The following is a 13,363-nucleotide window of genomic DNA, read 5'->3' as shown; positions in this document are numbered from 1 at the left end:
CAGTATTTCCTAGTATAATGTATTATTAAAATATGAATCAAGCTTTTTACATTATAATATGTGCATCTTCAGAAATTCAGTATCACCCCATTCTCAAGAGATAAGCAATATCAACATTGTTTAAAGTCTCCTAGGTACATGTTCTGTAGTCTTCTACATATATGCCTGTATTGATATACAAATGGGCCAATGGTATATATGGGATTTGATAGTCAAGTTTTTTTCACTTTATAACATATTCTTTTGGGGGTGATTTTTCCACTACTGTTAGTATTTATGATTAGTGCCTGCTGGAGTTTTACTGTATACACAGAGCTTTATTATGTAACCAATCCCCTTTCTAGGACGTCCGTTGTGTTTTCTGATTCTCTGCTAGCGAAAGCAGAGCTCACCGCCCGCCGTGAGACCTGTCTCTGAGACACACACTGAGGATGGAGACATTTGCTGTTTGTCTGCCATTAAAGGCCCAATTGCTTCCTGTGTTGCAGGAAGTCAGTGGAGCCTCTCTCAGCCCCGCCCACCTCCACAAGTGACTGTCCATGGAGAACCTAGGAGCTGGGCTTGCTGCTCTCAGTTCCCAGATGTGAGCCAAGGGACAGCCCAGTGTTGTTAAAGCACCGGTACTTTGAGGAGAGCTTAAAAACTACTCTGTCCAGTTACTTTTAAAGAACGTTTCTAGGAAGTTATTCCAAATATCAATCTGTCAACTGTCACCACTGAAAGTGAAACCAGGCTCTATTTTGTTTTATTTTATTTTATTTTATTTTATTTGGTCAGGCACCTCTCACTTTGATATCCCGGTGGTGTCAGTGACCTTCAGATTCATCCATGTTTCTCCTGAGCAAGTACAGAGCACCACGTGCTGTGCTCCCTGCTCAAGTCTTACACAGTTTGCCCCGCATGGCTTTCTCTTTTTTCCCCATTGATTAATTTATTTACTACTTTACATCCGAATGAAGTTTCTCCTCCATTCTCCCTCCCTGCCCCTCCCTCCAGGCCCATTCCAAATTTATCATCTGTGGCTCCCTGTCCCCATCTGGGGCTCCTGCCCTTCGTGTCTTTTCACCTGCAATACACGGGACCCAGATATGTGCCTGACTCCCTGTTCATCATTAGAGTCCTCTGTTCAGGGCTGGCTCAAATATAACCTTTGAGGGAGCCTTCCCTAACCACCGCATTAGGTGGCTTCTTCCCTATGCCCTCTTCGTGAGTCAATCGCGCGCGCGCGACTTGGGTTTGCTCTTCCCTGCTGTGTGCACCCCTCTGGGCTGGTCCTTTGACATGTGTCTGCGCTACCTCTTCACTCTGGGGCAGCTCCGGGAGAAAGGCTCCACCCCTTTCCTGCTCTGCTTCCAAGCGCCTTTAACCTGCTCTTTGTGTTATACGCTGCTGTGCCTTTAAAAAAAAAAAAAAAGAATCATTTCCAAAGACACTTTCTTCTTTCCAGAAATTTTCAAAGTGTGCAGTGCAGGAAGAGACTGGGAGGAAGAAGAGAGCGGACTGTAAGAAAATGATTCCTTGTGATCTGGTGACACAGCCCGACAGAGCAGATGTCATAAGACTCCAGTTATTTTCCAGCCCTGGTGTGGCAGTGGTGTGACCAGCAGCCAGTCATACCACCCTGCCTTTCACAACCTTGCAGAGACACGTCACTCAGCTCTCTAAACCAGTTTGTCAGCTTCATCGGCCCAGCACACAAGAGCGTCTGAGCAGCAGTCAACTCTAAGAGGACGAGGCTGAGAGAGAACAACGAAAGGAAAAAACCTAGGAGAAAGCTGTAATTATTCTCCTAGATCAACCCACAGTGCAAGAGGCATTCACTGATTTTAAAACAGCAAGCACCGGGCTTTTAGAAAACAGCTGATGACTTTAAGAATCAAGAAAGCTTGTTAGCAATGAATGAAATGGAACTCTGTATATAAATACAACAGTGTTTCCAATCCCGCAAGGGTTTCACTGTCATGATTCACCATGTCTCTGTCTCCTTGGGCACCTACATTCACTTTCAGATGGATACTGTCAATGTTCAAGGACATAATCCAATCTTCGGGGGGGAGAGGGGGGAGTGGGACTGAAGGGTATCCTGTGAGTTAAGCAAAAGAAGCCAGATGAAGAAAGTTATCATTGAGATGTGTGTGTGTGTGTGTGTGTGTGTGTGTGTGGTGTGTGGTGTGTGTGTGTGTGTGGTGTGTGTGTGTATATGTATGTGTGGGTATGTGTGTATTGTGTGTGTATATGTCTGTGTGTGTGTGTGGTATGGTGTGTGTATGTGTGGTGTGTGTCTGTGTGTGTCTGTACATATGTGTGTGTCTTTCTGTGTGTCTGCATGTGTGTGTGGGTATGTGTGTGTTTGTGTGTGTGTGGTGTGTGTGTGTGTGTGTGTGTGTGTGTGTGTCTGTGTGTGTGTCTGTGTGTGTGGTGTGTGTGTATGTGTGTGTATGTTTGTATGTGTGTGTATGTGTGTATGTGTATGTATGTGTGTATATGTGTGTGTGGTGTGTCTGTGGTGTGTGTGTATGTTTGTATGTATATGTTTGTTTGTGTGTGTGTGTGTGTGTGTATGTGTGTATGGTGTGTCTGTGTGTATGGTGTGTGTGTGTGTATGTATGTATGTGTGTGTATATGTATGTGTGGTGTGTGTATATGTATGTCTGTGTGTATGTGGTGTGTGTGTGTGTATGTCTGTGTGTATGTGTGTATGTGTGTGTGTGTGTGTGTGTGTGTGTCTGTGTGTATGTGTGTATGTCTGTGTGTATGTGGTGTGGTGTGTGTGTGTGTGTGTGTGTATGTATGTGTGGGTATGTGTGTATGTCTGTGTGTATGTGGTATGGTGTGTGTGTGTGTGTGTGTGTGTGTGTGTGTGTGTGGTGTGCCTGTGTGTCTCTGTGTATGTGACACAAAAGTAAACAAGGAACTATGTGAGGGGACAAAGGGGTCCAAAGGTATGGAAGGGACGGGAGGGAGCAAGGCAGGGTAATCAGAGGTTAAAGGGAAGACAAATATTGCATGTTTTTTCTTCTGTGTGGAGTCTATAGTTAAATACAGACATAAAAGCAAAAAGGGGGAGAATGAAGGGGCCCAGAAAGGGAAGACAAGAGAGGGGAGAGGGGTGGTCATCACAAAGAGTAACAGTGTGCACCGATGAGAGACTGTAACAAAGCCCACCGGGTCAGCAGGCACTCTATGCACTCTATTATTAACTGAAAATGCTAGTAGTACAGCAAAGCCAAAAGGAGCTCAGGGTGTGGCTTAACTGACGCAATACTCGCCCGGCTTGCAGGAAGCCCTGACTCGGTCACCACACCGTGCCGGGCTTGTGGTGGTGAAGGTCTCATAACTGTGGCACTTGAGATGGGACGGAGGAGCAGGAGGCCACGCTCATCCTATTTTCTATAGCAAGGCTCAAGGGAAGAAAGGTACAATCCAAACGTTACGCAGTTACCTAATCCCTTACACATTCCCTTTGGGGGTGAAGGGTTAGCATGCCATGCCATCTTCCTGGTGATGATCCACATCGAAGTGGCTCTGTGCCCCACAGACAACCTGGGCTCCATTCCTGTGAGCAGACACTGTGTTAGAGGTACTCACCTCTCACACAGGCCCAGGACATTTCCACAGAGCAGGCTACCGATGGCAGCCTACGCTGATGGCTGCCACATACCAGCTCAAGAGCAAAGGCCAAGGTGGAGTTCCTTGCTTCTTGTTTCAGACATGTGTAGCCTAGTCAGCAAGTACCCCTCTCCTGGGTAGGAAAGGACCTCAGAAAATTTACATACAGGTACAAAGTCTGATTTTTAAAAATGAATTAAACAACATCATGAATGGTCATACATGACACTAAAATGTGTTAAATAAGCATTTAAGAGATGAGAAGCAATTGGTTTATTAATGGACTGGTTTTGTTTTTTGTTTTTTTGGGGGGTTTTTTGCAATAACTTCTGTGCCTTCTAGGTACAGACTTCCCTGTCATTGAGTGTGAGGAACGTGTGCTGTAAAAACAGCCCCTTCTCTGTGGAGCTCACTTTGCACAGCTGGGGAGATAGATAATAGCAAAAACAATCTCACAACGAACCCAGAAAGTAAATAGTAAATCGGGGAAGGCTGTGGGGATAAACGCCGCCAAAGGCCTTGAGGCAGAGACATAGTTGTTTCCATTGGTGGCCAGAGGGCTGAGAGGGGAGGTTGACACGTGAATGACAGTAGGTGAACCAGGAAGTTGACACGGCAAATCAGATGTGACACTATAAAGATCTCAGCTTGATGCCTAAGTGAAAGTCAAGGTCAGAGAGTGTTCAACAGAGAAGTGGTGTTGGGTAGTCCCTGGAGATAGCCTATTTTTTTTTATATAATAATGGTATCATTCACCTTCAGTTCACAGCATACTTCACACTAGAATCTTGACTTTCTCCCAGTTCTTATGATGCTGGGCAGGGCAGAAAGTGAAATCTCCTGGTCAGCCTTGTGATCCAGAGAGAAACTTGCAGTGTGCTGCTCTCTGTGGGGTCAGACCCTGCACTGTGCTCTGCTCTCTGTGGGGTCAGACCCTGCACTGTGCTCTGCTCTCTGTGGGGTCAGACCCTGCACTGTGCTCTGCTCTCTGTGGGGTCAGACCCTGCACTGTGCTCTGCTCTCTGTGGGGTCAGACCCTGCACTGTGCTCTGCTCTCTGTGGGGTCAGACCCTGCACTGTGCTCTGCTCTCTGTGGGGTCAGACCCTGCACTGTGCTCTGCTCTCTGTGGGGTCAGACCCTGCAGTGTGAGCTCTGCTCTCTGTGGGGTCAGACCCTGCACTGTGCTCTGCTCTCTGTGGGGTCAGACCCTGCACTGTGCTCTGCTCCTGTGGGGTCAGACCCTGCAGTGTGAGCTCTGCTCCCTGTGGGGTCAGACCCTGCACTGTGCTCTGCTCCTGTGGGGTCAGACCCTGCACTGTGCTCTGCTCTCTGTGGGGTCAGACCCTGCAGGGTGAGCTCTGCTCTCTTTGAGGCAGACCTTGCAGTGCTCTGTGCTGTTCTCTGTGGAGTCTGCAGTTCAAGTGTATTCTATGCAGTTTTAATTTTGCTCTCCTTTTATTCTGTGTATGTGGTGTATATATGTGGTTTATACCTATATGTGTGCCCAAGCAGAGTCAAGAGCAAAACATTGAATGTCTTTCTTGATCATTCTTTGCCTATTTCCTTGAGACAGGGAGTCTCTCACTGAGTCTGAAGCTAGGCTGGTAGTTAGAAAACCCCAGTAATTCTCCTGCATCGACTGCCCACTTGAATCCACACAACAGGGGCATGACAAGCACATGTGTGAACCTGCCCATCCTTTATAAAGTTGCTGGGGATTTGAACTCCGGCACTCATGCTTGCACTGTAAGCATTTTTATACACTGAACATTCTCCCCAGTCCTCAGGGTAGAGTGTGTGTGTGTGTGTGTGTGTGTGTGTGTGTGTGTGTGTGTGTTTCCTGTGTTTGTGTGTGGTTATGTGTGAGCATGTGTGCACAAATGCATGTGCATGCATGCATGCACACGTGTACAGTTCACAAAAATGGCTGACGGGTGCATGTTACTGTGAATGCCCATGCAGGGTCAAAGCTGAACATCAAGTGTCTTCTACCATCCTCCACCTTAATCTCTCTAGACACAGTCACTGAGCCAGAAGGCCCCTGCTTTGGATCGAGGTGCATTCACCCACCTCTGATCCTGGTGTTGGAATTACAGGCATGCTCAGCTGTGTCTGGCCGGTCCTTATACCTTCTCAGAGTGAACAGTCTTACACACCGGACCACCTCCTCGAGCCATCAAATTCGTTCTTACTGATGACTCGTGCTGGGCTATGGGGATACAGGCCTGTTACAGCTGGTGAGCATCTGTTTTTCAAATGGTGACCGGGAGGACAAAGACAAGAAGACAGAGAAGTAGGGAGAGGCAGGTAGGGTCTGACCCACCGTCGGGTATGTGGAGACACTGAGAAGTAATTGAAGTCTAGTTATATGTTGAAGGTGAAACAGATAAGGTTATTAAATAGGCAGTTTTAAAGACAAAAATAAAGAGAACCTCAAAGAGTTTTACCCGGGAACTCTAAAGGTTGCATTCCTAAGGATTTTGATGGAGAACGCTGCAAGAAAAATGAGTTTGGAACAAATACAAATTTGACTTTGGAACTATATCAGGCTAGCACCTTGTGTTGTCCAGATCAGAACCACTAGCTACATGCAGGCATTTAAATTTGCATTTCGATTATTAAGGTACTGCTCAGTTCCACTGTGCTTACTCTTCCAGATGTGGTATCCACCTGCCATTGTGGCCAGAAAAGACCTTAGAGAGCATTTTTGCCATCACCACTACAGGAAATCCTATGGGGAAGTATAGGTAGAGCTTTAAGCCTTTATCATCATTCCAGACCCTGTGTAGCTTCATGCACACTGTGTTCTAATGTTTAAGAGCGTTGCATGAGCCGGGTGGTGTTTCCTCCTTCGATGCAGAATGTAACAGGAGTTAAGTCATTTGCCTTAAGTCACAAGATTGCTAAGGGGTAAACCGATGAGCTGGACTCCAGGACTATCTGCCCAAGCACTTTCCCCACCACACTGTAATCGAGAAACGCTAGACCAGTGTGGAATGAGACACTGTTTATACAATTACTGTCAGTGAAGCACTGAAGGTAGCAAGGACATCAGGTCTGGTGGAGCGGGGGTGGAAGCACGTCTCCCAAGAGGGTCCCCATGTTCTGAGACTAAACCTAGTGTAGTGAGCACTCAGTCATTTAAAGAACTCAACGCCATGGATGAGCCTTTGGTTTTCAGTTTCCCAACCAATGGAGAAACACAACAGAGGGGCCCTAAAGCTGAGATATGTTTTTCTCTGTGATCTGCAGCTTGGTAAATGGAGCCTTAGAAGGCATCTAGAAACAGATGGAGTGCTTGGGTCACGTGGGTAGGTGCCTCGGGCATTGTGTAGCTGTGCCCCTAAGTTCCCAACTGTTCCACCACATCTGAAATGTGGACCTGGGGTGACACTACAGCTGTGGACATCAGCATGGGTGCTAAAACACGGGGCGGGGTGGCAGTCTGTGTGACATGGACCCACTCCTCACCATTCTGACTTCAAACTCAAACTCAGTGTTTGCTCATCTTTAATCCTGAACACCAATTCCGTATACCTCAGTTCAGCTGCATCTGAGAATCGCAAATACTTCAAGGGCTTAGCCCAGTGTTTGGGTCAGGGTGAATGTCAAATGCCTGGTTATCAGAAAACGGGAAAATGTAGGGACACAGACACAAGGCATCGTCCAACCGAAAGCAAATACCTATGCTCTGGATGTGGTAGCACACTGCAAGCCCAGTGTTCAGAATGAGGCTGGGTTGCTGGTTCCCAGGTGAAAGTCTATCTCCCTTGTTCCAAAGAAAAGCCATTAAGATGTCTACTTTTCATTCCAAAGTTCTGCAATCCCATTACGTACAGCTCAACTCGAAGTTGCCACATTTCTAGAGCCCACTAGGTGCCTATGACTCATGGGCCCAAACTGGCCAGCATAGGGCTAAGGTGACCAAGAAATCACTTGCACTGCCAACTAGCTGCAAGGAATTCTCTTTTTGAGACTGGGTCCTGTTATGTAGCCCAGGTTAACCTGAAGCTCATGGTCCAGCTGCTGTGCACTGGGAATACAGGACTGACTAGCTTTAGGCAATTTCTGAGATGCCAGCACATGGGAGGTGGTCATAGAAAAATCCGAGTTCACTAAGAGACTTTTTAACCTCAGGGTCACTGAAACTTCAGGAAGAGGCCATGCTGAGAGTGACCAAATACATTAAGTGCACATAGCAAAGTGAGTGTTGTAACCCAGCTCTACTTCCTGCGTCCTTGAAAAAGTTAGCTAGTCAAACACCCTTCCCCATATTTGCAGAATGCAGATAACAGTGTCAAGCCCCTCTGATGCTGTGCTGGGGAATGTGTACACAAAGATCTGTACCTATAACCTATTTCTCAACTGTCGATTGTGGGTATTTCGTGTTTGAGACCGGTAAATGCGAGCAAGTTTCACTAAAACTCAACTCTTTACATAGTAGTACATTGTGTCCCTCCAAATGGAAATGCACACAGACAGGCAGAGAGAGCTGAAGGGCCTGAACAACTCGTGACGAGCGGTACATCACGCTGCAAAGCTGGGAGTGTTGCACTTATCCAGGGTTCAGATCTTCTCAACCCAGCAGATCTCAAGAACACAGCACGTCCTCCACACTCTAAATCAAAGGTCCATTGGGGTTTACGGATGTTATAATCGCACCATACAAGCTTGGATCTTTTTTTATTCTATAAAATCTATGTAGCTATCTTTCCATAGGAATAGTCTCAAATTCTTGAGCTGACAAAGCTCAAATGATATAGGGCAAGCTTAAATGACCGGGCATGTATTCACTGCGAGAAAGAAGTTGGCCACACCTACAGTCTGTTAGGAATCAGCCATAAGGGACCCTGAAGAACATCAGCGAGTTTTTTAATTCCTAATTGTTATAATGTATCACCAATCTCCAGTTCCTGGAAGAACCCACGCACATATCATGAATTAGCACAAACGCATTTATTTACTAACCAAAGGAATGACCTGGGTAAACCAACGGTCTGACATGGGTTTCGGGTAAAGTGTCTGTGATGAAAAGTCATGAAAAATAAAACCAAAGAAGTGAAGCAGTGTGGTTCTGTACGACCTGCTCATTGAATTGAGCTTATTCCCTCAGCCAGCTGACTGCTGTCCAGGATGACGAGTTAGCCAGTCCTCATTGTACCTTCTCATAGACCCGAGTACAGATGGCATTGTTCATGACGCACTCCTGCAAGAAGAAACATACAGACTCAGGCTGGTGTCAGAGCCTGTGTTATGGGCAGAATCCTATAAAATCTTGTGGCGGACCTTGCTAACAGAAAGAACACACGTCAGGATTTCTGGACTGGAAACAACCTGAGAGCTGCTGATTTGTTTATACGAACGTTTGCTATCCTGCAGACTACAGCACTGGAGATGATCCCTAAATTACTCATGCGGTTTTGGCAAATAGCCCTTCCTTTAGATAAATGGGGGAAAACATATGTACCAGGAGAGGGCTGCTTGATAGCCTGCCAGCTCTCACAGCACTGCCACAGCCCAGGAAGGCACTGCTCCAGCCACATCCTGGGAATCACATCACATCTCGAATACTTTCTTCCTAAGTCTCCTTCTCATGGTTGTGACAATGGCTGCAAGCCAGAATGCCAGCATGATAAACACTTCAACACTTACCACCACCAACTTCCCGTCCTTCAGTTTTCTCGTTATCGTGCTTTCTTTCCCTTCCCACTTCTGGTGCTGGACCAGGGCACCGTCCGCGAAGGTGCAGACCGTCTGCAAAAATGCAAGGTATTTATAATCTCCAAAGTGCAGGAGCCTTACCACCCACACCACCCCAACATGTCTTCACCTAGCCCTCGCTGTCCTCCATCCCCCACACTGACTTAATTCACAATACAACTTTCCGATCTAGAGACTCATGTCTTCATTTCATAGTCCTGGGACTTGTACTGATTTATCAAAATTCAACTCCATAAAGTACTTTCTTACCCTCAGCAATAAGTACAGACATGGTTAATGCAACGTAATCTGTAATTCTAGAAGCTCTGTCATTTCACAGTTATGTTGTAGCTGACCTCAGTTTTCCTGCCATCAGCTGTGGTTTCATCAAACTTCTCTCCCAAGGTGCAAGAAAACACGGTCGTCTTCACCGTGCTCTCAGTTTTGACGGTGAGGTTGTTGCCGTCACAGGTAATGATGCAGTCAGGTTTGGCCATGGCACCCATCTTCCTAAGAGCCAGCCCTACTCCTGCGGGATGGGAGAAAGCATAAGGGTCGGTTATCATTTGCACAATATCAGCCAGGACTCATTCCCACTCACTTCACCTGCCGGCCTGTTCTCACTCCCTCACCGACATTTCCATATCTACCATGTTGCTCACATCACACAGGTGAGCCTCGTGGGACCCTGAGCTCATGGGGCCGAGCAGAGGTGACGTCTCCATTGGACAGATGGGAGACGGGCAAGCACCTTTAGGCAGAAGTGACAGAACTCGAAGTCAACAGTACTGACAACATGACTCGAAATCTCGGCTACCAGCCACTGAGCTACTGGTCCTCAGAAAGCCAGGCAAGACTTTACTCCTTAACTTTAACTAAGGCAGCTGACATAGGCCCAGCAGGGTGACACATACATATAATTCCAGCATTCAAGGCATGGAGGTAAGAGGGTCAAGAGTTCAAGGTCAGCCTAAGCTGCTTAGAGACCACATTCCCAAAACAACAATATAAGTACAAAAAACAGTTGCTGTTTTAAAAATAAGCTTTCAGTTCAGACAGCACAGTATTTTAAGTGAGTAGCATGGCTCTGATGCTAGTAAGTAGGGGGAAATGCACGCTGGGAAAGACCATTTCAAAGCTGTGTGACAGTGTAACATTTTCCATGGTAAGGGTCTTTTCTTTCTGTGCATTAGGAACCTGACTGTACTGTACTATCTGACTATCTGGTTGATTTTGACTTTGTGTACTTTGTCTATTCACAGTAGCTACCAAGGTATGAAATTCCACATTACTGAGTTGGGCAGTAGTTAATGTACTTGTCGTTAGGGGCAACATTCATAGGATATTTTCACAAGAAAGGAGACTCTGACCCAAGCAGAACGACTTATCAGGATGCTCAGCCTGGCTTCCGTGTCCCCATGGAGTTTCCTGCTGTGCTCCTTCCCATGTTGCCCAATAACCATGGGTAAGGCCTACAACCTTCCTAACTGCAGAATCCAAAGGACTAGCCACTCACTCAGAACTAGCCACTCAAGCACAAGCACCCAGCTGCTTTCAGACACACACACACACACACACACACACACACACACACACGGGTCTGGGGTGAGGCCAGCAAATAGCACTTTCCAGACTCATCCTGATTTAGTCTTCCAGTGTGGACACGGAAAGACAAAAAACCTGATGCATTCACATTCTGACAATCGTATAAACCCAAACAGGGTTCATCAGGAGCCAGACTTAGCCGCATAGTATGTTGGATGTTTGAAAGAATGAAGGCTGGTTCTGAACATCCTGGGAGTTATCAGCAGAGTCAATGAGAGACTGGGAACAGCAACCCCTGAGGCTGCCTCCTACTACCAGCAGTACCTCTTCAGAGAGAATCCCTGCTCAGTTAACCCTAGCATCTATGACAAAGGTCCACGTCTGGCAACAGAAAAACGAAGCACTATTTCCAGTGCGGGGGAACTTGAACCTTGCCCACTCTCTGGTTAGGCTTTAAGGAGCAAGTGCCTGCTGCAAAGCCACACCCATCTTGTGTCAGTTGGATTATAGTTTTCCAGCCAAGCCCAACTCTCCTTGCTCCTCACCCTCCAGAATCAAGAGAAAGAACCAGAACAGAACGGTCTCGAGACTGGTGTCTCCGCGCTGCGCTTTGCCCACATGCAACCAGCAGTCGCCTGTCCAGCTCCGCCCAGCCAGCGGCTAGCAGAGAACCTGAGAGATGCTGCGGCGAATGAGATCCAAGCAGCATCCTCATTCATAGCCTCTAAAGAGCTTCTGCAGAAACCACGCCCTACCACGCCTTGTCCTCTCAGAGACTGGGGGAAGGGGACTGGCGCCATCCATCGAGGAACAAAAGATGCGGCAAGATGGGAAAGAGGAGTGGGTGCTGCCACTACGGAAGACGGGGCAGGACGCTGGCACCAGGTGAGGATAGGAAGAGGAGTGGGGATAATATTAAGGAGCAACTGAGGGGCTGTTTGTAGGGGGTTCACAGCAGTACGGCTAGCACGCACCGGTGAAGGACCAGAAGCAATGAGATGCTGCCTTGGAGGCAAGAAGCAGAAAAGAAGAGAAGCGCGGTGACCCACCAGGTCCAGAGCCCGCGGCAAAGGCGGGCACTCCATCCTACCCACCGCGTGGTGCTCCGCGCAGCTCCCGGGGCCGCGTGGTGGAAGGGAACCAACGAATCCCCAGAAGGATGAGGATCTAGGGAGGGGTTCGGCGATAAAGTCTCACCTAGTTCCTTCATGTAGTCCTCAAAGCCGTGGCTTTCCACCAGACGCCACTTCCCTTCGAGGTCCTTAATGCTGGCCATGGCGAGCGGGAGAGCACAAAAGCAGCAAGGAGACGCGGTGGCGGGGGCGCTGTTCGGCTCCTGGCGCCATCTGCACTTATATCGTCCTTGCTGTGGGGGTGGTGTAGGGCAGCCAATAGGAGGCGCGCCTCAGCCTGGTCCCGCCTCTCGCCACGCCCCGACTCCTGCGCCTCGGGCTGTGCCGGGGGTCTGATGGTGCCACCCTGTCTGCGCCGGACTGAGACGCCACGTGTCTCCCGCAGCTCCTGCAAGCTGCGACTCGCCTGGCGCGCCCTATGCCTCCCTTAGTGACAGTCCTGCGGGCCCAGGAATCCTCCCCAACCGCCATCGCGGACAGCCTGCGTGCGTGGTCCATCCGTCCTGCCGCCTCCCCTTTGCTTTTGCTAAGTACCTGGGAGGAACTAATTAGCCATCGCCTGGCGCTATAGGAATTGAATGGCTGGTTACTGAGTTAATTAATAAACTGCAATCTCCTTAACCTTGACAACCCTACATCCTACTCCCTCATGAAAGAACCTTCTGACCCCACCCTCCCGCCTCCTAGGGCCTCACCAGGGCCTCTTGGTTGTCTGCCTGTAGGTGAGATTAGATAGCTCTACGAATTCGTTTTCTCCACTAAACTAGCAAGTTTGAGCTTAGGTAACTGCCATTTCTTGAAAAACCTTATTAAATTCCCCAGTTAGGGATCAAAGCTATTATTTCCCTCCATCCTTTGAGGATTTCTGGCCCAGCTATGAATTAGTAAATTGCCTAGAATAATACATTGACTATAAAAATCATATTTTATCACTTTTATCATATTTTATCATTTTAAGTCCTACAACACATAAGGCTCCAAGGATAGTCAGGTGACTGGCACTGACAGATGGCATTCCCAGCCACAGAACCTGAGTGTGGGTGTGTGGGGCGGATACAGGGAGACAAAAGGACCATATTTTATGAGAGAGTGAGACAAGGAATTGTACGGTGAGTACAGGTTATGGAGAGGCAGAATTAAGCCTGGACTTAATTCATATAGCCCAGGCTAGTCTCAAACTTCATGTAGCAAAAGGCACCTTGAGCTCCTGCTCATCAGTCTCCAGCTACCAACAGCTGGCATTACAGGTGTGGTCAAAATGCCCTGCTGAAGTTGTCATTACACAGTGAGAGTCAAGAATAAAATATCCACCAGGAGTGAAGGCCTATCGCATAGTTACTGGTTCTCACTTTCAGTGTCACTTTTAAAAAGTTAC

At 47.8% G+C, this 13,363-nt stretch overlaps 1 protein-coding gene across 2 annotated transcripts; it reads right to left on the bottom strand.

Annotated features, from left to right (window-relative positions):
- Positions 1 to 8,544: 8,544 nt before the first annotated feature.
- Positions 8,545 to 12,231, bottom strand: Fabp5 (fatty acid binding protein 5). 2 transcript variants are annotated; one of them, XM_032898653.1, is made up of 4 exons: positions 12,053 to 12,199; positions 9,667 to 9,839; positions 9,263 to 9,364; positions 8,545 to 8,816 (listed from the first exon to the last, which is right to left on the bottom strand). In XM_032898653.1, the coding sequence occupies exons 1-4, from the start codon at positions 12,129 to 12,131 to the stop codon at positions 8,763 to 8,765; spliced, it is 408 nt and encodes a 135-aa protein (XP_032754544.1). In that variant the 5' UTR covers positions 12,132 to 12,199; the 3' UTR covers positions 8,545 to 8,762. The 2 variants fall into 2 exon arrangements, with proteins under 2 accessions (XP_032754544.1, XP_032754545.1); XM_032898654.1 differs by lacking the exon at positions 9,667 to 9,839 and having other exon boundaries at positions 8,776 to 8,816; positions 12,053 to 12,231.
- Positions 12,232 to 13,363: the final 1,132 nt, after the last annotated feature.

The sequence above is a fragment of the Rattus rattus genome, chromosome 3 (assembly GCF_011064425.1).
Source record: "Rattus rattus isolate New Zealand chromosome 3, Rrattus_CSIRO_v1, whole genome shotgun sequence".
Classification (NCBI taxonomy): Eukaryota; Metazoa; Chordata; class Mammalia; order Rodentia; family Muridae; genus Rattus; species Rattus rattus.
The sequence above is the reverse complement of the archived record's forward strand: the minus strand, read 5'-3'. Positions and strand labels throughout refer to the sequence as shown.

Coding starts and splice junctions, on each gene's coding strand:
- Fabp5 (XM_032898653.1), bottom strand. CDS start 12,131: ATGGCCAGCATTAAGGACCTCGAAGGGAAGTGGCGTCTGGTGGAAAGC. Junction 9,840..12,052: donor GGACTACATGAAGGAACTAG/GTGAGACTTTAT, acceptor CCCATCCCGCAG/GAGTAGGGCTGGCTCTTAGG. Junction 8,817..9,262: donor AGGACGGGAAGTTGGTGGTG/GTAAGTGTTGAA, acceptor TTCTTCTTGCAG/GAGTGCGTCATGAACAATGC.